Source organism: Carlito syrichta, unplaced genomic scaffold (genome assembly GCF_000164805.1).
Source record: "Carlito syrichta isolate Samal-C Ts95f unplaced genomic scaffold, Tarsius_syrichta-2.0.1 Scaffold312069, whole genome shotgun sequence".
In the NCBI taxonomy this organism is placed as follows: Eukaryota; Metazoa; Chordata; class Mammalia; order Primates; family Tarsiidae; genus Carlito; species Carlito syrichta.
The window spans coordinates 438,179-464,397 of record NW_007256165.1 but is presented as its reverse complement, the minus strand read 5'-3'; the positions used below and the strand labels follow the sequence as shown (position 1 = coordinate 464,397).

The window sequence follows — 26,219 nt, the reverse complement described above, 5'->3', positions numbered from 1 at the left end:
AAAATTGTGGAGTACAGTTAAGGGTTAGGTATACAAATATGCATCATTCAGGCACCCTTGTTGATAAGGGGTGTCTCCCTAACCAGCTGATTTTTTTTTAAAATATATCTCAATATATATTTCATCTGTTTGTTTGCCTTTTCATGCAATTTGAACAGAAAACTTCCAGAAAACATACATTTTTTAAGAATTTGTGCTTGCACAAGTATGTCCTGTATAACCACGAGCAATCTTTTTTGTCCCCTGATAGGTGATATCTGAGTGGTTTGCTAGATTATCAGGTCCCCTCAGAGGGGACATCTAAGTGCAAGGGATTTTTTTTTAAAATCTTTATAGCAACCCTCAAAACATAGTTGGATTTAAGAAGTTTGGAGAGAATTTCTGGTGAGTCAAAGCAAAAAAGGTAGTTGTATGCAAATGGTCACAACTGTGTCCTTATGTCAAGCCACTACGTTCTTCCATTACCTTGGCAGGAATGCTTAATGCCTGCTGAATGCCTGCTGGAGTACACTGTGTTTTTCTTCCTGATGAAATAAAGACAAGTCTCCTCTAGGATCCCTAGCAAAAACAGGAGAAGTGGAGAGGTCAGAAAATGATTCTACTTCTTCAGCTCCCATGGATATGTCTGGGAAGCAAAACTTACTTTCAGTTTTGGGAAAGTATAGTGAGACAGTGCTTCTCAAGGAGTCATCTAGGGATCTTGTTAAAACGCCAGATGCTAATTCTATAGGACTGGGTAGGGCCTAAGAGTCTGCATTTCTAACAAACTCCCATGCGATGCTGACATTGCAGGTTAGGGGGCTGCTCAGACCACTTATGCACAGGAGAGGGATGGGAGTATCTTCAGAAGAAAAACTTTGGCAGTTTAATAGTTTTCATATTGGCAATCACACGAATAGTTGTACCAGCTCCAGCAACTCACTTGCAGTGAGGGAGACTGAAGTCAGACAGTAGAATTCCTGGCCCAGCAAGGGACCGTTTTCCTTGATGATCTGCAAACTAGACCCTGGTCAGGGAAGTTGCCTTGTGATCTTGTGTGTGATATGACATAAGTGTAGATTCATATGTGGGATTAGACATCCCAAAGGGGGCTGTGGTAAAGGAAGCGTAGTTACAGATATTTTCATCTTACTGTGATACTAAATTAAAGAGAAAAACTGCCAGCATTATGTGATGTCTGCTGTAGCAGCAAGCTATCAACGTGAAGCCTTCATTCTGTTTCCCCATCATCTCTCTGACTTTGCTTAAAGGCTACCTGGGTGATTAGGGTATCTTATCTGATATGAGCCTGAACCAAGCTTCCAAACACTGAACTTGCTATGGCTAGTGCAGATTTCTGGCTTTCATAGCAGCAAATCTACTGCTTGTGCTAAGTAAGTAAAAACTAGAACCTACAACAGTTAGTCTTTTCTTAAAAGACTCTGTTTTCTCTATTACTTTTAAGAGCAGAAATGCCAGATCTGGACCCTGCTAGGAAGTGATCTTAATTTTAAGTGAACCTGGCCTGTGGTACTGAGAGGAACAGCATCCCAGCAAATGGCCAGGAGTGGTGGGCTGTTTAATCGTGTCTTCCTAAGTAAATGATAGAAAGCTCTTTTTAAGCAATATTCAGTGAAACCTGGTGTCCCTCTTGCTCACTGATAGCTATAATGATGATCTATTTGTTTATGCCTGAACAGGAATGGAAATTCTGATAGTGTTACTACTTTTTTCCAGCAGACGAGCTGGTAGAGGAATTGGCTAGCATAGTGCCCTATCCCTGTTAGGACTGATAATATCCTTATAGCTAAATGTAATGTATCTGTTCTCCCTCTGATTTGTGCTCTTTCTTATCGCCTCTGACTTCATGCCTCTATTGTAGTCTCTAGACAATCAACAAAGCCCACCATCTGAACAGCGTGAGACACAATGGCATGAAAAGTATTATCTTCCGAGGTTCTGTCTTCCCTCTCCTCCTCCTCCCCTCCTCGTTCTCTTTTTCTTCTACTCCTCTCCTCTTCCTCCTCTCCTCCTCCTCCTCCTCCTCTTTCTTCTCCTTCTTCCTCCTCTTTCTTCCTTCTTCCTCTCTTCCTTCTTCTTTCTACTACACTTAAAAAAAAAAAACAAGCACGCAAGCAACCTTTAAGGAATAGTGCATATTGTACAAGAATAGCAAATAAGTGTGCATGCCTTATAAGAGAAAAATATATAAAATCCTGCAGCTTTTTCTAATATAATGGACCTTTGATATAGGGATTTGTATAGTTAGGTCTGTCTTGGTTGCCACTTGGGTTCTACGGGTTAACGTTTTGTGACCATCTTTTTTACTCAAAGTCAAATTAAGAAAATAAATTCTTGCAAACAGGAAGGACTGTGGTCTCCCTCCATTCTGTGGGCATTTGTTGAACATAGATACTATTTTTTGTTTTGAAGCTACAAAGATGAATTAGATGTGGTGCCTGCCCGAGGGGAGGTGTCTACCTAACGGGGCCTGAGAAAGGAACACACAACATGCCCATATCACAGTGGGCAACAGAATTCCATCATGGAGAAGAAGCTTTCCAATGATATCATTGCTGTATGATCTGAGTCTGCTTTATTGTGTTTACATAAACTGTGATTCTCTTCAGTATGTCTTGGTCTCACAGTGTGAGTAAGAACTCAGAGTTCTCAAAGAACACTGCAGCCAGGACCAGAAGGAGGGATGGGTGGTGCACGTGGGTGGAAGTAAATAAATGGAAGTACCTGGCATCCTGGTCAGAGGTCAAGAGGGCCCTCTGTACCACATCTAGACTAGACTGGAAGGAGTGGCAACAGGATACGCATGAGGGGAATGCATCAGATAGCAAGCTTGGTGACATCCAGAGAGCAGAGGAATTGGGAACAATGGGTGATCTATCCCCCTAAGAGCAGCATTCTGGTTTCTCAGCTAAGCACTTCTAAGTTGTAGCATCCTTTTGCCAGCAACTTGCTCTGTAGCCTTGGGTATCTATCTCACTCCCTTCCCGGTCAGTTCACCCCTCTGTAAAGCACTGGCATACCATGTAGGGCTCTTGTGATGGGCATCTTAGGGGGTTGAGTGGTGCACCTATGTTAGGTTAAAATATCAGCGGGGCCTTCAAAAATGTTAGATCAGACCCGCCAGGGGGTGGTGTGCAATCTGGTACCATGTGAAAGATGCAAAGAATTGCACAGAAACTGATTGGAAAATATCATTTATTTAAAAAGTAAATTGGAGAGAGGAAAGTCACCTCTCCAAGGTAGGGGAGGAGTCCATAGCTTAGGAAACATGACAGCGGCCATAGCTCAAAAAGCATATGGCCTCCCCAGAGTTTAATAAAGCAATGGCACATGGCTGCTTCAGGTTGAAACCTTTTAAACTTTCCCTTTGATGAGGGCAGGTCATTAAGGTATTGGGCGGTGGTCTCCTGCATGTCATCATGGAGGGCAGGTGAGCACAGGTATTGACATCAGGTGATGGACAAGAGGCAGATGGGTGGGTTAGTCATGAAGGTCATGAGGAATTGATTAGGTTAACTTGTTTATGAAACAAGCCGAGAGGGTTATAAAACAATTATCAATAGCTGAGAAACCAGTTCTGTCCTTGGCTTGTGGTTAGAGGATAAATTAAAGTGAACTGCTAGAAAAACATGAGAGATCTAGGCAACGTTAAAATGACTGCTCATTGGGTATATTAACTTCATCTATGTCCATTCAACTCGGACCCCCTGGGGTCAGGCAGAGCACTTATCTCTCTTTTTTTGGTTCTGTGTTCTAGGAATAGAGCTGTGCCCGCCTGGAAAACGGTTCATGATCACGATGGTGGCTAGCTTTGTGGCCATGGCAGGGCAGTTCCTCATGCCCGGGCTGGCCGCCCTGTGCCGGGACTGGCAGGTTCTGCAGGCCCTCATCATCTGCCCCTTTCTGCTCATGCTGCTCTACTGGTCGTGAGTATCCTCCACGCGGTGTCCCAACCCCAGTGGGACATAGGCCCGACAGTCCCCAGACTTCCCACTAATTTCAGCTTGTGGTCTTTTCTGGAGAGATTTTCCTCTTTTAAAAAAAAATTCATTTATTAACTTTTTATCTTGGAAAAATATTCAAATATGCACAAAAGTAGCCAGAAAAGTGGGATGAGCCTCCATGTGCCCCTCGCCTACCTCCAGTAATCTGCCTCCAGTCAGTCTAGCTTCACACCTGCTCACTGCCCACCCCATGGGGTTATTTTGACATGAATTTTTGTGAATGGATTTGCAGAGGGAGAGTTTCTGTATCTGGAAATTTGGAGATGTCAAAGAAGTGATTTAGAAAAGCTTCCCTATTTCCTCTAGGTGAAGGGTGGGCACACTTATGCCTGAGGGCTAAATTCAGCTCACTGTCTCTTTTTGTAAATAAAACTGTACTGGAACACAGCCATATTCATGTGTTTACATATGTGTTGTCTATGACTGCTCTCATGCTATAACAGCAGAACTGAGCAGACACAACAGAAATTATATGGCCCACAAAGCTGAAAATATCTACTCTCTGGTCCTTCACAGGAAATAGTTTGCCAGTCCCTGTGCAAGATGGGTTAAATATGACTTTTAGAATCATGTGTAACTTTAAGTTTTTGACTGACTAACTTTAGAAAAAAAACAAACTAGGCATACTGGTATGGGGGGTTTGACCTGGGCAACTGGGTTGTTTAAAAATCCCCAGCAGATTCATGTTGAACCAAGGCTGGAAACCATTGATCTATGCATAGAGAGATGTTTAAAAACAAAAAAGATTGTGTTACCGTTTTTCTAAATACTTCTTTTCTTTCTCTCTTTTCCTTTCCACGCCCCAGGCTGACACTCTCTCCTCGCCTAATAGCATGATCTACTGTAGTGTAGACCATACATGCAACACTGTCTTGCTGTTGTTTAGTCTATAATGAAAACCAAGTTTCTAGCCACACATCAGTTATGTCCTTGTGCTCAGGGTTCACTGGAGCTGAACTTCATTTTCTAAGGTCCTGGGCGGGAAGAAAGCACCTGCCTTTTAGCTTAATAGTACTGTCCCCATACCCCCACCTGGTAGTAGATGCACCCCTAGAGGAGTCCTGGTGAGCCAGAGTGCAGGTGCAGTTTCCTCAAGAGCCCGGCTCTCGCTGTGTCATGAGAACTGTGGCAGCAGCAGGGAGCCAGCAATAGCAGCTGGGAAAGGCCACCTGCTGGGAGGCCACTTACCAACCACAGCTGTCAAAACCGAGCTCCTCTGCTGGGGCCTCCAACCCTGGAGCCCAAAGTGGGCTTTGCATATGTACCCGCCCCCGGTGCAGGAGCCAGGCGTGTTCCAGGGTGCCCCTCCCCCAGCAGCGTCTTGGGAGACTAAGAATGAGAGACGGTTTCCTCAAAGCAAGATGAAGTCGTCAGCTCTCTTCCTTTTATCTTCTAAGGAAGCCCCCTCCCTTGCAGCATCCTGCACGAGTCTCTGCCTGTTCCAGAATTCAAGGGCCCTGACTTATCTAACAAATGCCTGCTCTGTGCATTCTTCTGTGCCCAGCACAGATGGCAAGCACTTTACAAATAGTAAATGGTTCAGCCCTCATGTCTCATCAGCCCACTGAACAGAGGACAAAACTATGCCCCCCCACCCTGCTCCCACCCCCTCCCACCCGCCACTCCACCCCCTGCCCCCTTGCTGGCTTGTGTCAGAGCTCAGACCTGAAGCCACACACCCATGCTGGCAGCCACCTTCCTCAGCTTCCCTCCTGCATCCCTGCCCTAATGGATCTTTGCAGCCCTCCCAGGCCAGAGGCAGGGGACTGCAGCCTCATACTCCTGGAAGGGTCAACAGGGTTGTTCCCCTCACCTCATACTCTGCTCCCACCTGTGCCAAGTAGGCGCATACCTGCTAGGGGAGAAGAGGCAGAGCAGGGCTTCTCAGAGCAGTTCTGAGTCTACAGGGCTGGCCCGTGTGGGAAGGTCTGGGGCTTTTTGTTCATCTTTTTTTTAATTTAAATTTTTGAAACACATTGAGGATTAGCAATAGGGAAGGTAAGATGCTTGTTGATTTAAATACATTATAAAATCTTTTTTAAAGTCTTTGAAATAAACACATTTAAAAATAAAATTATTTAACTTTTGGCCAGACACGGTAGCTCACGCCTGTAATCCCAGCACTTTGGGAGGCAGGAGGATCACTTGAGCCCAGGAATTAGAGACCATCCTGGGCAACATAGTGAGACCTTGTTTCCAAAAAAAATTAAAAATAAAATCAAATAGCTTTTAAAAAGGCATCCAGATTAGAAGAAGTTAATGTGTGTGTGCATGCAAAGGCAATAGACTTGAGGCACTCCACCGTGCTCAGGGCTCTGGCCTGCTGTGGTAGCACTGGCCCAGCCACCAGCTATGCTGCCTTCAGCAACTTGCTTCACACCTCTCTGATCCTGTTTTCTCATCTCTGAAAAGAGGGTCATCATAGTTCCTATCCCATGGGATTGTTTCAAAGACTGAGTAATGCACACAAAGGACATGCACAGAGGGGCAGTCTGGAAGGGAGGCTTGGGCACAGAGCCTGGAGCTCTGCCACTGAATAGCTGGGTGGCCTTGGGCAGCTTGTTTGGTCTCTCTGTGCCTCTTGTTTCACAGCTTCCAGTCATAATGGTCAATAATGGGGTGAGGAGGAGTCAATTAATATATGAGGAGCACTCAGCATGGTGCCTGTCACTGTGCCATGTGTATGTTAAATGCTATGATGATCATATGCATTGTTTGTGTATTTATATTATTATTATTTAAGGCACTTGCACATGTCTCATCTATAGTAAGAAAATATCAAATATTAGCTACTACTATTATTATTACATCACCTCTTAATATGCCTAGGAATCTGAGTCTAAGGGGACAGGTTAAAAATATTGGTGGTGAGAAATGTACTCCACCTTTGCCTACTACCCTGGGAAGGCTCCACTAGAATTATTGGCTTTCAGAGCTGATAGTTGCCTATCCTTTTTCATCGACTCCCTAATCACTTCCCTTCCTCCCATCTCTGCAGTGGGCCCTGTTGTTTGACAGGATGCAGTGGCCTGATGGGGACAGGGTGAGCTGCCGCACCCGCCAGCACGACCAGCTGTCAGTAGCAGGAGATTGAAAGTTGCTCGCTTTCCTTTAAGGAACATGTATTTACAGCATGCACCAGGTACCCAGCAGCGCACTTTGTACTAAGAGCATTGTATCTCGAAAGAACAGTCATGGGAGCACATGCACAAACATGGACTAGAACCCAAGTGGTACAAAGCAAGGGCAGATTAAGGGAAGTAAAGACGAATGCATGGGGATTGGCCAGAGGGATCTTCTGGTCAGGATGGTGGACTTAACAGACAGAGATCCTTCCAACACACACAGATGCAGGGCAAAATATTACATCTTTTTTAAAATGTAATGCTGAGCTCCAGTGCAAGAAAGGGAAGTTCCCAGAGACCAGACCAAGGAGGGAGTTGTAGCAGGAGCAGCCACTGAGGCAGCTCACAAGGTGTCTGAATCAAAAAGGAGCCTGAGGAACTGGGTTTGCATACCTGCCGGGTGTCTGGAGCTGAGCTCTCAGGCGTCTTAGGCAATTAGAATCGAGCTCCTTGGTTTAAGCCAGGAGTCAGACGTGTCCGTAACAACGAGACTAAAAAACCTCTCCCCACCATAGGGACTCAGCCCAAAGCTAACTGGCGACCTTGGACTGTGGGCAGAAAAAGTGTTGCCTGAAGAAATCAAGCCTTGGAGTCTGCACCAGGCAGGGCTATATGTTCCAGATTCCAACCTCTCCTGAGGCTGAGATATCAGTGTAAGAACCAGCAAAGCTCACTGGACCCCTCAGAGTCAAAAGTACAGCCTCTCGTGGAGGCAGTCAAGACTCACATGGAAGAAAGTTCTCATGAAATATGAGTTCACAGGCAAAATCCACAGATCCATGAGGAAACCATCATGAGGGCTGAAAACTAGAGATTGGAGAGTCTGTATCTCAGGGATGACAGAAAATAGAGAAAATCTGAAAGAGAAGCAAGTTGAGCTGGTAAGTGTTGAGGAGTTACACTATCCCACACCACCATTTTCTAGTGCCAAGCATTCTAGATACAGCACATGCACATGAGCAAGCCCCTATGCACCTGAAAAATAGAGTGGTGGGGATAAGAAGGAACCCAGAGACCATAGACCCTTAAACAAGCAAGTAATATGTTTTCAAATAATCAGCACCACAAAGGGAGGGATAGAGAGTAACAAGTAGGGTCATCGGGAGAGACCCTCTGAGGAAATGACATTCATGCTGAGACCGAATGATCAGGAAGAGGAAGTCACACAAACATCTGGGTGGAAAAGGGAATAGCCAAGACAGAAGCTGACTTCTGCTCAGCTTCTTCTGGAAAAGGAAGGAGAAGGTCCATGTGACCGTAGCCTAGGGGCATAGGGGACAAGAGTGGGGATGCAGAAGGGGACTCAGAAAGACAAACAGGGGAACAGATCTTGCAGAGCCTGAGGGCTGCAGACTCTTTCTACAAAGCTACTAACATGCACTGCAGGGTGTTAAGCAGGGGTTCTGGTTTGTGCCCTGAGAGGCTCTGCCTGCTGTACAGAGAAGGGATTGGGATTGGAAGAGTGTCAGGGCAGTGGTGCTGTACTCATGATGGCCTGTGGGACATTCTGGGACCTGCACAAGGAAGGGGCATGTCACCTACAGAGGTCTGATTTGAGAGATCCTTCAGAAGAATCCCTGTGAGACTTGCTGATAGGTCTGATGTTGCACGTGAGGGTGAGAGAGGAAGCAGCGGCTGGAGCTGGGGATGCTTCCTGAGACAGGGAGGCTGGAGCTCTGTGAAACATGGAGGCTCAGGAGCCCAAAATCCTGTCCTGCCATCAGAGTGAGGAGGGCAACAGAATGAGGTGGCCCACTGAGGGAGAGCTTGAGAAGGGAGGCTTTCCATCTTGAGAGCAAGGGAGGTGCTGCTAAGAAAAGCTTAGACACTTGACAGAAGCTGCAGCCTATTGTGTAGTGAGGTCAACAGCTTAGGAGCAGATGCTCTAGAAATCATAGTTGATTATTCACAGCTTCCAGGGGTGGGAGGGCCATGCCATGCTACGCAGAGCCTCTCGGGGAAGCCCCAGGATGGGTCAGGAGGCAGAGGGAAAGGGGGAAACATGGGCAGGAGTCTTTATTGTGGTTTCTGCAAGAAGGAATGGGTGAGGCAGGCTTGGTTGGCTAGTTTGGGTAATTTCTGCAGGCTCTGGGCATGGGGCTGTCCCCAGTTGTCTGGTACCTGGCCCAGGGTGATTGGGGCAGGTGGATAAAACTCAAGTGTAAGAACCTGATACAGGAATGGGGTGTGGGCTCTGGATCAGTTCATTTGAATGAGAAATGTACACTGTCAGGTGAATCTTTTGCTTTCTCTAGGTGTATTCTTGTTTCTAGATGGGAAAACCAAGGAATTGAAAAAGCTTCACCAAAACACTCAACTGTGGGAAAATCATTAAAAACTGTTTTTCAAATGTCAGTGGTTCTCAAAGTGCAGTTCCTCGGCCAATAGAACAGCACCACTTGGGAACTTGCTGGAAACACAGACTCTCCAACCAGTCCCCCAAGTCTGCTGAATCAGAATGTCTATGGGTGGGACCAGCAGTCTGCATTTCAAGAAGCCCTCAGGGTGCCGCTGAGCCCTGAACCCAAGGAGCACAGGCATGTGCCAGGTTGCCCACAATCAAGGAGAAAGTCAGGCCTCCTGCATACAGAATATAGAGCCTTATATGCCCTGAAAAAGATGTTAAGAAAACGCAAAAGGAAAATCTCTGAGTCGGTGGTGTAGAACACATGTTTTTTGTAAATTAAAGTAGGTTTGAGGTTCTGTGGTGAAATGAAACAGGGGCTGTCCGTGAAGGGCCAGTGAGATTGGGTTGCCCAGTCCAACTCCACAGCAGAGGCAGATGTCGCCTTGACCCTCTCAGATGGCAGAAGTCATAGATATTCCTGAAAGTGATGAACGCAAGTAAAAATGCCTGGTCCTGAATCTAACCACTTTGTCTGCCTTAGGAGGATTTACACATAAGCAGGTACCTTTTGGAGTCTTCAATCGTGGCCATGTTCCAGATTCACAGGAAGGGAATGTGTCCCTGCCTTATTTACCTGACCTCCTCATGGGTGGCATCAGGGTTTCTTGCTCTCAAAGTGCTTTCCACTCCCAAATATGTCCCTCTAAACGTGCAGGGGGCATTGGGTGCAGTTTTCTTGCACCTTCTCCTAAGATTTTGAATCAATTATGTACCTAGTAAGGAAAAAGACTTATCTTGGACTTGCCTGACGTGTGTGTTCTGTGTGAACCATTTGGAAAGAAAACAGCAGATGTGTTGGATATGTGTGAAAATGGTATATTATTAACTGCACTCTGTTTAGTTGGAATTTCATTATAATAAGAAGAGAAAAGAGCTGTTGGCAATCAGCATAATGGTCAAAAGCATCTGGGAAAGCAATAAGAAGATAATAAGCCGTGTGGGAAATAATGAGGAAATTATAGAAAGCTCAGTCTGCACTGTGTAACACTGGAGAGTAAATAATAGTACCAGTTCCCTAAATGAAAAGTTAGCCTTTGCAGCGGAGGACATAAGAGGGTGCCACCACCAAGGACACACTGGTTGGGAGGAAAACAATTCAGAGGTGGGACGCCCAGAAACCCCTAGGAAGAAATGAACATGCTGAAAAGGGTTTGAACATTTCAGGAGGAAAGCCATTATAAAACATACAAATGGCCTCAGGTTAGATAAATGCCCAGTTTAGAAAAAAATACAATTTCAACATGTAAGTGGTCCTAATTTTTTGGCTCTTTTAAATATCATTGAAAATATTTCAGCCAGAATAATGATTTGTGACACTTCTTGAAGGTTTATTGCCTAGTCAGGCCCTGCCAAGCGCTTTACATAACTTAGCTGCTTCAATCTCCCCTGAGACTCTTTGAAGTAGACACTAGGATGGCCTCCAGTGCAAATGAAGAAACTGAGGACAGAGAGATGCAATGATTGGCTAAGGTCCTGCAGCTTTTTTAGTGGGGCCAGGGTCTGAATTCCAGCAGGTGGACTCCAGAGCTTCTCCCACCAAGCCGTGGTTCTCCTGACCCCCGGATGTACCCAGAATGCCCGGCAAGGGGAGGCCCTGGGCCAGTGGGCACAGTGCTCTTCCCTCCCAAGAGGAATCTCCATGTCCTCTTTTTTATTTAGCATATTGTATAACATTCGCAAAAACATTTCTAAAATCACTAGGATATGAGAACCTACCCTAATAGGGGCTTAATAAAAATTTGTTAGTCATTGCTAGGTCATTGTGGCCATTGCCCTGCTAGACTCTGGTGTGGCCATGTGCTCTTTGAGCTATGGCTATCGCCATGATTCCTGACTTTGGCCCCCTCTCCTACCTTGGGGAGGTGAATCTCCTCTTTCTCCCTATCTCTAATTTACTTTCTAAATAAACTAAATTTTCTAATCTAAAAAAAAATTGTCAAGTGGATTCATTAATTTTGCTTCTTGTCATTTTGGGGTTAACTTTAATAGATGCCTCAAGTATTTATTTACTTTTTTATAAATATATATATATATGTACACACACACACACACACACACACACACACACACACACACACACACATATATAAAATCCAGCAGGTATCAGCCATTCTTTCTTGCCCAAACACACTTGAAGGACACATGAGTAGGTTGATTCACCCATTGAGTTGGCCTTAGGGATGCTGGCAAAGCATGCAGCCAGCACCCAAAGGGTGGCAGTCCTTGGCAGGAGGTCAGGACAGCCTCACTCAGCCATCAGAATTGGCTAACACATCGTGACTCATCTTGGTTAAAGTTGGGGAAAAATGTGTGTGTGGCATCGGCAAGAGGCCATCTTCCAGAGCTAGGCCTAGTAGGGAAGCCACCCTGACCATGAGTGGACACTGTGGCTGTGAGCTTATTTGTCAACAGGATTAGAACCAGCAGGTGGGGAGAAGGCAGGTTGGACTCCTCAAAACAGGCTGCTAACATAGAGGTCTTCATACAGTCCCTTCTGTTTTTGCTGTTAGAAAAAGAAGCAACAGAGACCCTCTGTTCTTCTGCCCACTTACCTCTCACCTTATTTTGCAACATGACACTTTTTTTATCAGTTACAAAAATGCCAAATTAATTTCCCCTGCCACATTATATTTTGGATACCATGTGTACCTTCTATTTCCTGCAGCCTAATAATTGCTTTCATGGAGAAACAACAACAACAAAAAAAAAGTGAAAAGAGCAGGGGAGAGAGAGTAAAGAAAGTTAACCCAGCTACATTCAGGGTTGCAGATGGTAGTTGAATCTGCACTTTAGCTTCATCTGCTTTTAGTATGAACTGAGAAATGGTTTAAATTTATCCCAATTATTATACACTCAAAGTTGGTTCATCATAAAAGGCTCTGAAGATGTCTTAGGTTCTGACTCCATTGTACTTGGCAGAAACCTTAGAGCAGTGACCATTAGCCCTAAATCTAGATGGAGGGTGTCAGAGCCAGGCAAGGCCTTGGTGTCATTTTGCCCTGATCTACGCATGTGGGGAAACTGAGACTCAAGGAAATAAGATGATGGGCCTAAGGCCATAAAACCAGTATACAAACCCAGGGCTCCTGATAGTTTCCCTACATTATTTTCCAGAGCAGAATTACGGAACCTAGGGATATATCACTTTGAAAGACAATGAGACACAAAGTTCTGAGCTTATGTGACAGATAAATCAGGAAGATGGTCATTTAAATTATGAAGGAACATTTTCTACCAAGAAATTTTCAAGGAGTCCATTTGCCTTAGGAAAACCTTGGGGTTTGATCATCCTCAGAGCCAATCTTCATTTGATTTCATAATAGTCATCCTTTCTCTCTAAATTCCTAAGTATAATGAATATAATAAACTTGAATTTTTTTAAAAAATTACCCATTCGCTATATCCTAAACTAGACCTTCTCATCTTTTTTTTTTTTTACTCCAAACAGAATTAAAGTTTTTAAAAGAAAATGCAAGTGGCAGCTTATACACAGGATCCAAGGCTATATCTTTTGCAAATCTTTGAAGTAGAAACTGAAGATATTCCCCTATCTGGTATTTAATTCAACTCTAGCCTTTGATTTCATTTTTTGAGAGTCTCTTCAGAATCTCATAGCATTCAGTAATACTCCAAAGCCTCAGAAGCTAGAATTACCTCTTTAAGTCAGAAGCTCCCTCGGCACAATCTGCAACACATCCATGGAGATCTTGTCCCTATGAAGCCTCATGACCCTCCTCCCTTCCCCAGCCCTGCTTCATGTCCCTCCCTTGGTGTTGGGGAGGCCTGTCTGACAGAAGCTTCTCCTTGTCAGGCACTTATTAACGCACATGTTTCCCAGCTAGACACTGTGCGCTCCAAGCCCCAACACCGAATGGGCTCCTCTTCACACCAGCCCGTCCCTGGCAGGTGGTTGGTGCCCAGTACACATTTATTCCGTGAATGATGTCACATGGAACTACACAGTCAGGATGACATGCCTATCTGCACAGGTTTTGTCCTAAAGCTAAATACTTCAAATAACAAATAAAGGAATGACTTGAGGGTAAAATTAATAAGCATTAGAGTTAGTCTTATTTCCCATATTTTCTTTATGAGTAAATATGCCGGTATAGTACAGTAGAGGATAGACATGTTTCTTATACAGAGAATTGCCACACTGGCATTTTGTCAGAGCAAGTATTGTATGAATTGGCAGGAAGACAGCTGACGAAGTACTCTTGTCTATGTCAGGTTCTCCAATTGGACTGGATAGAGAAATAATTTATTTTTAAATGTCAAGAAAAGACCACCTCATATATCACAGTATTGAGGTTTAATTACAGATTCTAATGAATGATTCTACAGGTTACGAGGACTAAGATGTAAAACAGATCCATGAAATGTAAATTGGATGGGCCTGAGACTTGGCCAAATCTCCACTCCAAGAAAATGGACAGAAGCAATGCCTTACCATTAAACCATAACTTACCATGGTCTGAAAAGCATGTGATGCGTCAAGTACAAGATGAGAAACAGATAGGGCCCTCCTTTAGATTGCATGCTTACACTCAGCATTGAGGTGCCACAACATAGTGGTGTTAATTAAGGAAACATGGAGACATTTTTCTGTCTTGATACAGTAACCTCATTTCCATGATACCATGAGGAAAAAGAATTCCACATAAATAAATTTTCCATAGAACTCTAAGAAGCAATACTTCATTGTAGCAAATTTGGGTGGGAATCTTTCTAGAACATTTTCCCTGCTTTTTAACAATATTGTAAACATAGTATCACAGAAAACTCTACTAGTCTAGGGGTCTAACGACCCAGGTTCTGTCTGTCTCTGCCCTGAATATGGCCCCAAGCAGTGTGTTGGTACTGCCCAGCTTAGTTTCACTACTATACCGGGAGGAGCTGGGATAAGGGCAAAGCCAGATGCCCTTCTGACTGCGGTTCCATTTTGTAACTTTCTCTTTCCCTGGTGAGTAATTAAAAGGAGGTCACAGGTACTTCTGCATGACAACAGTGTGATTCTTTAGAATTGCCACAGCGTGTAAAACTTCAGTCCCCACTAGGGGAAGTCTGACACCCACCAGGGGGGCAAATCCATGCCAATCTGAGGAGGGGTTAGCCCTGAAGCGTGGTATGAGAGGGAGGAAGGGAAGTGGGAAGGGCAAAGCTGGGACCCTGGAACTGGGGTGAGAGGTCCAAAAAGGCCGCTTTTGTCTTCTCTGTAATTTTTTTAACTGTAGTAAATTATAATTAAAATGTTTTATTTGTAGTAAAATACACTGGAAATTTTTTTAATTATAGTAAAATACATTTTTAATTGTAGGAAAATGCATGAGATGTACCACTTTAGCCATTTTTTAAGTGTACAACTCAGTGGCCACATTCATTCACACTGTTGTGCAACCAGCACCACCGTCTATCTCCAGAACTTTCTCATCTCTCCAAACTGAAACTCTGTTCACATTAAACAGCAACTTCCCATCCCCCTAGCCTCCAAAAACCCCCATTCTACTTTCCATGAATTTGCCGATTCTAGGAATCTCATATGCATTATACAGTATTTGTTCTTTTGTGACGGGCTTATCTCACTGAGCATAATGTCCTCAAGGGTCATTCAGGTCACAGCGTGTGTCAGAATCCCTTTCCTTTTAAGGTTGAATCCTATTCCATCACAAAGAGAGACACATTTGTTATCCATTCGTCCATTGATGTAATCTGTCATATTTTCATTTTAAGTAGAGAATAGATTTGTCTGTGATTTGCTTAATTATATAGTCATTTCACAGCCAGACTATTTGACCCCAGTTTCCTAAACTGTAACTTGCTGGCAGTCGCCCACCTCTGACCACTGCTGGGACAGTGATGCGAGGTGAGCCGCACCAGCAAGTGCCCAACACTCACTGTCATGTTGACCACACAAAACCCCATGGCTTATCTGACATATGGGGTCATGTTGAGCACCAGCAGGGCCTGTGGCCACACTCTGCCACCCAACATGTGGCTATTCTGCAGGAAAAGGTCTGGGGGGTTCCAATTGGCGGAATGAAAGGAGGTTAAGGATGCCCAAACTCAGACCAGGTTTTGCGTCCATTGAACTTGGGCCAGTTCAGGGTTATTGCTGAGTTCAACAAAAAGGCTTTTAGGCTTCTGGAGTTGTGAACAAGGGATTATGGGTCTTCTAATCATCCCATACATGTTTCTGAAAAGGACTTGGGTTCGATCTGTTGTCCGTCTTGGGGCAAAAGGTCCGTTAGACATGCTGTTGTCAGGAGGAAAGAGTATCTGCTGAGACAAGAAAGGCTGAAGCATTGAGAAAAGCTGAGACCTGGAGTCCAGCGAGGGCAGCTGCCCGGATGTGCTGCTGAGAATGCAGGTTTGTGCCCAGTCTCAGTTTGTGGGTGAGCTAAAAGTGCTTCACGTGCTGGTTTATGCTTCCTCATGCTACCCACCCCCACCTCAGCATGATATCTGTTCATCAGCAAACATGAGTCCATCAGCAAACATCTGTGATGAGAGCCACCAGGTAGCCAATGTCCTACACAGGTGAATGATGAGCCTTCACGGTCCCTCATTGCTGTGTTGGCCCTCACCTGGGGATGCTGCAGCATGCTTGGTGGGGAGGTGGATATCTGCCTCTCTTTACCCTGGGAGGACCTTGGACACACACAGCCCAGCAGTGCCTCTGCCTGCTCCTTCTCATCCTGGGTGATCACAGCTAGAGAATTCTGCTCTAGGAAGTATCCTTGTCCTGAATAGTTCTTCAGAAGCAAAGAGAAAAGTATCCTCCATTCTTTCTCCATCAAGGGTTCTTTGTCCTTGCCATGCCTCTGGCTCCCCTCATGGGGCGTAAGCTTGAGCAAAACATGTGGAGACTTAGTTTTCCCCACATCCTTCCCGCAGAAACCCTGGAGATCAATGAACCACCTGGCCTAGCGTGTCTGCTTGTCAGGTGTGAAGGACAAGCTCCTGTAGGTCTTCCTAGCCTGAAAATCTCTCAAGTCACACTGTCGGGGCTCAGATCTCAGCTCTGCCTTTGGACCTGGGCAACATACTTGAATTTTCTTTGCCTGAGTTTTCTCATCTGTAAAATGGAATGATCATAGTACTACCACACAGTATAGAAGTAAATCCTTCCAGCTTTGAAGACGTCCTGTTCTGTTTCTGTGGGTCCAGGCCAGCCATCTGCTCCATGATCCAACTTCCTTTCTGGTATCTGGGCCTCTCCAGCTTACGCTTCTCCTCTTACCTCAGTGACAGGTCATGATAACAGACAACTACAAAGATTTGAGAAAACAAAAAGCATTGCCATCCTGATATCTACCTCTCTGACATCAGCTACAAAGCTTTCTGCCACGGAAGCCTCTGTGGCTTTGATGCCATTCACCTTTGTGTCTGCAGAAGTCATCCTCAGGGTCACTTTTTGGCCATCACAAGTGAGGATGCACCAGGCAGACACAGTCTCCAGCTGCCCACCATGCTTTCTGATTTTTTGTTGAAAACTATCAATTTCTCTGAGGTTCAGTTCTGTTCCTCCCAGGTCCTGGGCTGTTGGCTGGCTTTGTAATTTGCATGGCATTATTACGTTATGTCAGCAGAGATTTCATTAAGTTTCCATAATGTGACCACAGTGCACATTATCCAAACTAAAACAGCCTTCTTGGGCTTGCTCATAGGCAGACAGTCCAATGAGTTCTTAATGGCTTTGCAGCAAATTTAAATTCATGGAGAGCATCATAAAACTTAAGTATTCCCCATACACGCCCTTTGGGCTTGTGGCATTCTGGAACGCCTGAGGAAGCATTGCTAGAACAGTAGTTCCCAAACCTCAGTCACTGGAGTGTCATTGAGACAATCCGGGCTTGCTACTCTGCTGTGTCCACTGACTCTCTAGTCAGACTGACTGGGCTCAGATCCCAGCCCTGCCATTGAATAGCTGTGTAATCTTGGACAAGATGCCTGAACTCTCTTTGCCTGAGTTTTCCCATCTGTACAGTGGGAATAATAATAGTACTGCCACATACTGAGCTTGAAAGAATTAAACACATGGGAAGCTGGTAGAATGGTGGCTGTTGATCGTAAGTCCCGCCGTGGGGAAGGAGGTTTACAATGGTGTCTGCCACTGGAGACAGAGGTGTGTGGCTAAGGGGAGTATGCCTGTCATTTTATGCCCAGGACTCTGGGGAGTGCTCACTCATCAGATGGCTGCTGCCCATGAGACTCCATGACACTGAGGGTCTCCTGATGCCTGGGCTATGCCTTCCACTCAGCTCCTTATCTCTCCTCATTCCTGTCATTCTGGGTTACCAGCTTGCAACTCTGTAGACACAACATACTGTCCCATGCCCCCATCCCTCCATGCCTCACCTCTGGAGCCTGTACCCATGGATATCCCAGCACACGGACCTGACCAGTAGCCATTTGTCTTCCCAGACGATCGAGTAGTACTTCCACAGGGAGCACTTCCTCCCCAGAGTTGTTACTGGCTAGCCCTGCACTACCTGCCCAGGATCGCCCACCATGCCATACCACAACGCCTTCTGTCCAGAGCACAAAAGCCCAAAAGCTGTGTGTGAGTGTGTGTGTGTGTGTGTGCGTGTGTGTGTTTGCGCGCGCGTGTGTCTTTGTTTATGTTTTTCTAAAGAGGTCTCCTTCTGCAAGACATAAGATTAGGATTGTATCCACTTGAGATTAATTTATAGTGACAATACTTAGTACATATTAGAAAAAAATAACTTGAAGACCCAACAAAAGCCCGAGCTCCAAAAGAGGTCCACACCCACTTCTTAAATCCTAAGGTCACAGCATGACTTTGTAAACGGTGCTATCTTGAAACCTTTTCTACAAGCTGTGCAATTCTCAGAGATTTTCTGAAAAGAAAATTCTGAAAAAGACATTTCTGAAAAAGAAAATTCTCTTTGTCCCTTCTCATGAGGACATTTATTTCTTGTTGTCAGTTTTTAGTTCCAAATCTCTTGACTTTGGACCTGATTTAGAGGTACAAAGACGAGCTGGAGAGGGACTGGTCACTCAGGGAAGCAACAGCATCCCCAAGGCCTGTTTGCCTGTGTGCCCTGGGCTGCACTCGAGCCCTCCCTCGCCAGCTCTGTTCTCTGCCACCAGGCTTTCTAACCTGGAACCAGGAGAGAATCTTCTGAAGGGCAAGGGCTCTGTAGGCCCAGACAAGAAAGAGGAACAGCAGAACTGAATCTCTGAGATTCAGGGCCTAGACTGAGGGAATTCTAATACTAAAAATGTCTACTTGGTAGGCATAAGGCAGGGCCTTACCTTTATAAAAAATTTAAATTGGCACATAGTAATTGTACAGATTCATGCAGTACATAGTGATGTTGTGATACATATAGTGTATAGTGATCAAATCGGGATAATTAGCATAGCCGTCACCACAGATGTTTATAATTTCTTTGTGTGGCAGACATTCAATATCCTCTTTCTAGCTATTGAAACTATATATTATTGTTAACTATGGTCATTCTACAATGCTATAGAACACTAGAACTTATTCCCCCTACCTACCATCATTTTGTATCCTTTAATCTCTCCCTATCCAACTTCAACATGTTTTTTAGCTTCTACATGTAAGTGAGAACATGAACTTCTACACATGAGTGAGAACATAGCTTTCTGCCCGTGGCTTGTTTCAGTTAACACAGTGTCCTCCAGTTCTGTCCATATTGCCACAAATGACAGGATTTCATTCTCTTTTATGGCCCACTCGTATTCCATTGCATATATGTACATACCACATTTCTTTATCCTTTCATCTGTTGCTGGACACCTAGTTGATGCCATATCATAGCTATTGTGAGTAGTGCTACAATAAACATGGGGTTTCAACTGTCCCTTTCATAATACTGATTTCCTTCTTCTTTGGACACATATCTAATAGTGGGATTGCTGGACAATATGGTAGTTCTATTTGTGGGTTTTGGTTTTTTTGTTTGTTTGTTTTTTGAGGAACCTCCACACTGTTCTCCACACTGAACTCTTACCAACGATGTGTAAGAGTTCTCTTTGCTTTACATCCTCGCCAGCATTTATTATTTTTGTCTTTTTTTAATAATAGCCATCCTAAATGGGGTGAGATGATACCTCTCTGTGGTTTTGATTTGCATTTCCCTAAGGATTAGTGATGTTGAACATTTTCATATATTTGTTTGCCATTTGTATGTCTTCTTTTGAGAAATGCCTATTCAGATCATTTGCCCATGTGTTAGTCAAATTTTTTATTTTTTTGCTGTTAACTCAGGATATTAATCCTTTGTCGGATGAATAACTGGCCAATATTTTCTCTTATTCTATAAGTTTTCTTTTCAGTCTGTTGATTGTTTCCTTTTCTGTACAGAGGCTTTTTAGTTTCCCCAAATTTGACCATGTGTTAGGACATAAATCAAGTCTCAGAACATTTTTAGAAATCAAAGTCATACCAAGTATCTGACCTGACCATAATGGAATAAAACTAGACATAAATAACAGAGGTGCATTTGAAGCTATACAAATACATGACAGTTAAACAGCATACTCCTGAATGACTAATGGCTAGGGAAAGAAAATAAGAAGGAAACAAAAACTTCCTTGAAATGAATTAAAATAGAAACACAACATACCAACACAGCAAAAGCACTAGCAAAAGGCAAATGTATATCCATAAACACCTGCATCAACAAATTTGAGATATTTCAAATAAACAATCTAATGATGTGTCTTGGGGAACTAGAATAGCAAGAACAAGCCAAACACAAAATTAGTAGAAGGAAAGAAATAATAAAGAGCAAAGCAGTGGCCAGGTGTGGTAGCTCATTCCTGTAATCCCAACTTGCTTTTGAGGCAGGAGGATCACATGGGCCCAGAAATTTGAGATTAGCCTGGGCAATATAGTGAGATTCCATCTCCACAAAAAAAAAAAAAAAAAAAAAAAAGCCAGGTGACTAAAGCAGGAGTCCTGCTTGAACCCAGGAGTTGAAGGTGGCAGGGAGCTATGATCACACCACTGCACTCCAGTGTGAGCAACAGAGCAAAATCTTGTCTTAAAAACAAACAAACTCAGTCCTACAGGTTGGAACATGCCTGTGAATGTGGGTCCTGTGTGAGATGTCCTCAGACCTCCTATCCTTAACACATAGCCTTCCGCACTCCACGCAGCTGCCCAGCAGGACAGCTTTGACCTCATCAAGCAGGCCTCCCAGGGTGAGTTCACATTCAGAACAGACCATCCCAAATGTGCCACCAAATTCAGGGGGAACCTGCCCAGCTCTTCATAAAATGCAGTAACAAGCAAATATAAATTTGGACTTTATTAAAATAGGTAAAGGAGAGACAGTAGTTATTATATATCACTAGTGATGGAACTTTGAAATAAAAATGTTCCACTTGTCTCAGTCTGTTCCTGCTGTTATAACAAAATACCTTAGCCTGGGTAATTTATAAACAACGGAAATTTATTGCTCACAGTTCTTGAAGTGAGAAGTCCTAGATTAAGGCACCAGCAGATTCAGTGTCTGGTAAGGATTCATTCTTCATAGATGGCACCTTCTAAGTGCCCTCACATGAGGAAAGGGACAAGGTAGCTATCTTCAACCTTTTTATAAGGACACTAATCCCATTCTCATGACTTAATCACCATCTAAAGTCCCCACCTCTTAATACTATTACACTGGGATTTTATTTCCAACATAAGAATTTGGATGGGGTTGGGAGTTACCAGCATTCAGACTGCTGCATCACTAATGCTTTTTCTAGCTGCTGGATTCATTAGACTCTCCTGAGTCTGGAGGGCAGGTGGTAGATAGTTACAATTACCTCTTACCAGTGTCAGTCATGACTGTTGATACTGTGTAACTAAAATAAAATAGAGTGATAACTGCAAAACTGAGGGCTGCAAAAGCCTAGGACTGTCATCCTGAGCTTAAGTTTCCACTTTCTCTCCTCAGTCAGGGGCTTGCTGCCTGTTTTGTAATAAAGCATGATTGGCACATAGCCACATCCACTCCCATAGGTGTTGGGCTGCAAGGCAGCATTGAGGAGTTATAACCATTTTGCCTACAAAGTCTAAAAAATTGACTATTGGACTTTTAAAGAAATAGCAGACCAACTTCTTCTACATTCACATTGTTCTCTTTGTGTGCCTTGTAAATATCATCATAAATGTAAATTTACAATATTGATTGATAATAAAACACTAGATATTTTTCTATTCGGGATTCTCACAAGATTTTTTCTTTAAAAAATAAAGATTCTGTTGCTGATAAAACATGAAAACCTGTGAAGTGAGAGTTGAGTGAAAAAAATTTAAAGTTTTTTTAAAAACTTGAAAACCATTGTATTGTGGCATCATCTCAGAGAGAAGTGTCAAGCAGTTAGCAGCAAAATGGAAATAGATCATCCTGTTACTATTCGTTTTTTGTGACAAAATATAACAAAAGCAGCAGCCTTCAATGAACGGTTTACAGATGCGTTTGAGATCTATGGTTATTTTGAAAAGGTAGAATGTTGTTCATATCTGCCACATTTTTTTAAGTTTTAAAAATGCTTTTAGTTGATACATAATAATTGTACATATTCATGGATACATCATGATGTTGCAATAAATATAATGTATGGTGATTAGATCAGTATAATTAGCATATCCATCATCTCAATATTTATTATTTCTTTGTGATGCAGTCAGTATCCTCCTGCTAGCTACTTGATACTATATAGTACTATTGATTATAGTCATCCTACAGTGCTATAGAACACTAAAAATCATTCCTCCTATCTAGCTGTGATTCTGTATCCCCTAACAAATACCTCCCTCCCCCCCTCCACCTATCCTCCCCAGCCTCTAGTATTCTTCTGATCTACTTTTTTATTCTAGGAGGTCAACTTTTTAGCTTCCACATAGAGTGAGAACACATGGTGTTTCACTTTGTGTTAAGCGTTTTTAAAGTCTCAATTTTTACACTTTTTTAAAGAACTCTGAGAACATGTCGGTGCCCACAGTCTTCTCTCCCTGACTAGGCTGACGGACATCCTGAGCACTCATGGAACCATCAAGCCCATGAGTGGAGACTGACTGTGCCCTGCCAGCAGCGTCCTGGTGCCCTACAGAATCAGAAGACATTCACCAACTCCCTTTGTGTCTTTGAAGGATATTCCCCGAGTCCCTCCGGTGGCTGATGGCTACCCAGCAGTTTGAGTCTGCTAAGAGGCTGATCCTGCACTTCACACAGAAGAACTGCATGAGCCCTGAGAGTGACATCAAGGGGGTGATGCCGGGTGAGTACACCGCAGGCTGGCAGGCACAAGCCAGGGCTCTAGGAGGCTCCACAGATCCCTGGGCTGGTTTTGTTGTACCCAACAACTGTCTTGGCAGCTGTTCAGTTCTCCTGTGACCACTTGGTCTACACAGGACAGTGTAGCAGCCCATGTCTAGGAATGTGAGTAAATTGAAGTCCTCTGCACTCATTAGGTATTGGTTTCTTTCATAGTCAAGTCCAACACACTGCTAGCTCCATGCTAGCTTCCCAAATCTAGAAGCAAGGTATGTGCCCAGCACATACCTGCTCTTCAAGGTACTCTGTGCCTGTCTGCCTACAGTCTGCCTGCCTGCCAGGTTTAAATGCCACCAGAACCCAGGCTGTTGGGTGCTAATGGCCTTCACAACCTCTCTTTTCCCAGAGATGACCCCTCAGAGAACTGCCATATTCTGTTTCTGACCAAGACCTATTTGTTGGACAACAGAAGCCAGGAAAGTGAAGTATTTTTGGATAGTAGTTCAGATCCACAGAATTCTTATATGCTAGGAGTATGACCACAGCTGGATCAGGACTCTCATGCGTATCACCAGGAAGCTGGTAAAATCCAGACTCCTAGGCCTCTCCCTGGCACCCAGAGATTCTGACCTAGGAGATTTAAGATAAGCCCTGAGAACTTGCATTTTTAATTAGCGTTAGAAGAGATTCTGATGCAAGTAAGGTACAGATCTCCTTTTGAAATTACTGGTAGGCCCATCCCAAGCTCTGACACACTCCCTAACCTGAAGACCTGGGACAGATTGTTGTTAAAACTCCCTGGGAAAATAGTTTCCAGGCCTGATCCGAGAGAGGACACTCATTTTCCATCAGAAACGTTTGTGATGACAATTCATTTGTCCAGGCAACGGGTATTTACTAAGTGCCTGTTTCAGCGTGTTCTAGAGCAGAGAAGGCAACAGAAGCTTCCTTGCTCTTGAAGAGCTCAGGTAGGAGGGCCAGAGTGGGTGGAACCATCACATATGCTCTGTGTCAGGAGGGATGCAATGATGGGCAGAGGGATGCAGGGTCATGGGGAGTCAAGTAGCTGAAGGAGCCTGGCTCAGAGGGCACAAGGGGCCAGTGGCCTGAGCGGGGTAGGAGAATGTGCCTGGCAGGTCTCAGTTCACAATGGGAAGAGAGATGGGGGAGAACCAGATGAGGGAAGCCCACAGCATCTGGAGGGGATTCTCATTATACTCCTGATTCAAAAGACTGGGGACTCTGTCAGTAGACACTCCCCAGTGCTGCTGTAGCTCAGTCAGGATGTCATCCGTGCCCATGACCCGGGAGTCTGGACAGTGAGACTGGACCACCACCTACTGCTTGGCGGAGCACAGCCCACCAAGAGAAACCCGAAACTCTTGCTTCACTGGGACCAAGGAGGACATGAGCCAGATCTGGTTTGTGTAAAGAACACTGAGTGCTGGGGTTCACAACGGGGCATCTGTGGTCCCTTTTCATCCCGTGGCAGTAAAAATAAAAAAGACAAACACTCAAATGGCACTTAAATGTTCATCGCTTGTATAAATGATTTGCAAATATTAACTCAATATTTAATCCTAAGTACTTCATGCGTATTAACAGTTTATCCCAACAGTTCTATGAGAGAGGTACTATAATCCTCCCCATTTCCTCATGAGGAAACTGAGACATAGAGAGGCAAAGTAGCTTGCCTTGCCAGAGGTTACACAGCTACTATACAGTTGAGTTGGGACTTGAACCCATGAAGCATAGTAGAAGTGGCTTTGCTGTACTGCTCTGAGAAATGAAGGGAACTTGAAGACAGTGATATTAGTGCTATGTATAGAGAGGAATGAGTATTAAACCAAGGCTTCTCCTTTGGTGCTGTGTTTGCTCATGTTGGGCCGTCTAGGCTGTGTCCACAAACTTCCCTGGGGCTCATTCATTAGCAGGTTAATGCTCTTAAGTCTTGCAGCACAAGTTGTTTGTGGCATGTCCCTAAATAAGTCATCCCATTCCACTTCTTTCATGTTAAAATATTGTCTGGGAAAAACTTGTTTTCTCAATCCTAATTACCCTGAATAGTTTCCTCCCTATTTTCGAAAAGTTGTATTAAATCTTATTTTAAAAATGTATTTCTTTACATATGCGTTTAGCTAGTGCTTATTCTGTTCCAGCGTCCCAGGCAGGAGGTAGTTGGTGTATATGACTTGACACAGAGGAGAAGGGCTTCTCAGGCCTTCACACTTAGCCCTGCTCTTAGCCACCTCCCGGCTATCACAGGCAGCTATCACAAAGCTGCTCAGTGCTGCGGGAAGCCACATGCCTGTTTCACATGATTGCTAACTTCTTGAGCCCAGACTCACTTTTCTGCTTGGAATCTCCTTCCCCACCTCATCTGGCCCCCAGCCAGCCCCTGTCTGAGCTGCATGGCCTCTTACTGGCTCACTCACTGGCCTGCTAACTAATCTCCTGCTTTGCTCCATCATCCCTACCAGCTTTCTCCCTCTGCAGCCAGATCAGACCTGATCTGATCACATCACCACCTGTTTAAAAGCTCTTCAGTGGCCACCCAGGCCTTTCAGATAGACCCCAGGTCCTCCTGGCCGCCAGAGACCCCAACCCCATCTGATCTCTGCCTACCTCTCCCAGACACTCTGGCCTTCCTGTCTGCAGGGCACTCCCCATGCAATTCCTGTCCCCTCAACTCCCACCCTCTCCATGGCCAGCTCCGCGGGGACCATGTCGGCCCTCCAGCTACCCCATGATAACCACAGCACTTCACCTGGTTCCCCTCATCCCAGCTGCTATAAGTCATTGACGGATTCCTTATTGGTGCCTGTCACCCCTGCAGAGTTGCAAGACTGGACAAGGCAGAGTCTCTGTCTGTCAAGCCAGCTGCTGCTGTGCCCCACCCCACCCCACCCCCAGCACAAGCAGAGGACCTGAAGCATAGCAGGCATGCCATGAATATGTATGGACTAAATGAATCCAGGGCTCCTGTGATTAGGAAGGCTTAGGGTTACTGATTCCATCGCCTCTGGGTAGATGAGTGAGTATCTCAGGATTGTATCACGGTGTGGGAGTTGCTCGTGGTCCCATCCGTGCATCCTAATCTTGGATTTATGCTAGAGGAAAACCTGGTGTTCCAAATTTTTCTTTTCCTTTCCTGTTTTAAAGCTATTGTTGGTTTACCTTTGAGGATGTTTCATGTGCTTAGTGGCACGTGCAGCCGAATTTCTTTAGTTACTTGGATGAGTTCCTGCGTGTCATGGTCACCATGTCAGCCCTGCAATGTAAAAGTCCCATGCTGTGCCCAAGTATTGACAACTCTCCTTCCAGGTCATAATTCCCAAGATTTTAGACATTTATAGCAGGTCTCACTGGTTCCAAATGTGACCCTGGGAGACTGCTGTCTACCGCACAAAGAAACCTC

At 44.5% G+C, this 26,219-nt stretch overlaps 1 protein-coding gene across 2 annotated transcripts in view; it reads left to right on the top strand.

The window, feature by feature from the left end:
• The window catches only part of SLC22A23 (solute carrier family 22 member 23), a 179,874-nt gene that overhangs the window by 128,668 nt on the left and 24,987 nt on the right, over positions 1-26,219 (top strand). For both annotated transcript variants that reach the window (XM_021718320.1, XM_021718321.1), the window contains 2 exons: positions 3,758-3,926; positions 22,678-22,805. In XM_021718320.1, coding sequence (XP_021573995.1) covers positions 3,758-3,926; positions 22,678-22,805 — 297 coding nt within the window. The remainder of the gene's footprint in view (positions 1-3,757; positions 3,927-22,677; positions 22,806-26,219) is intronic.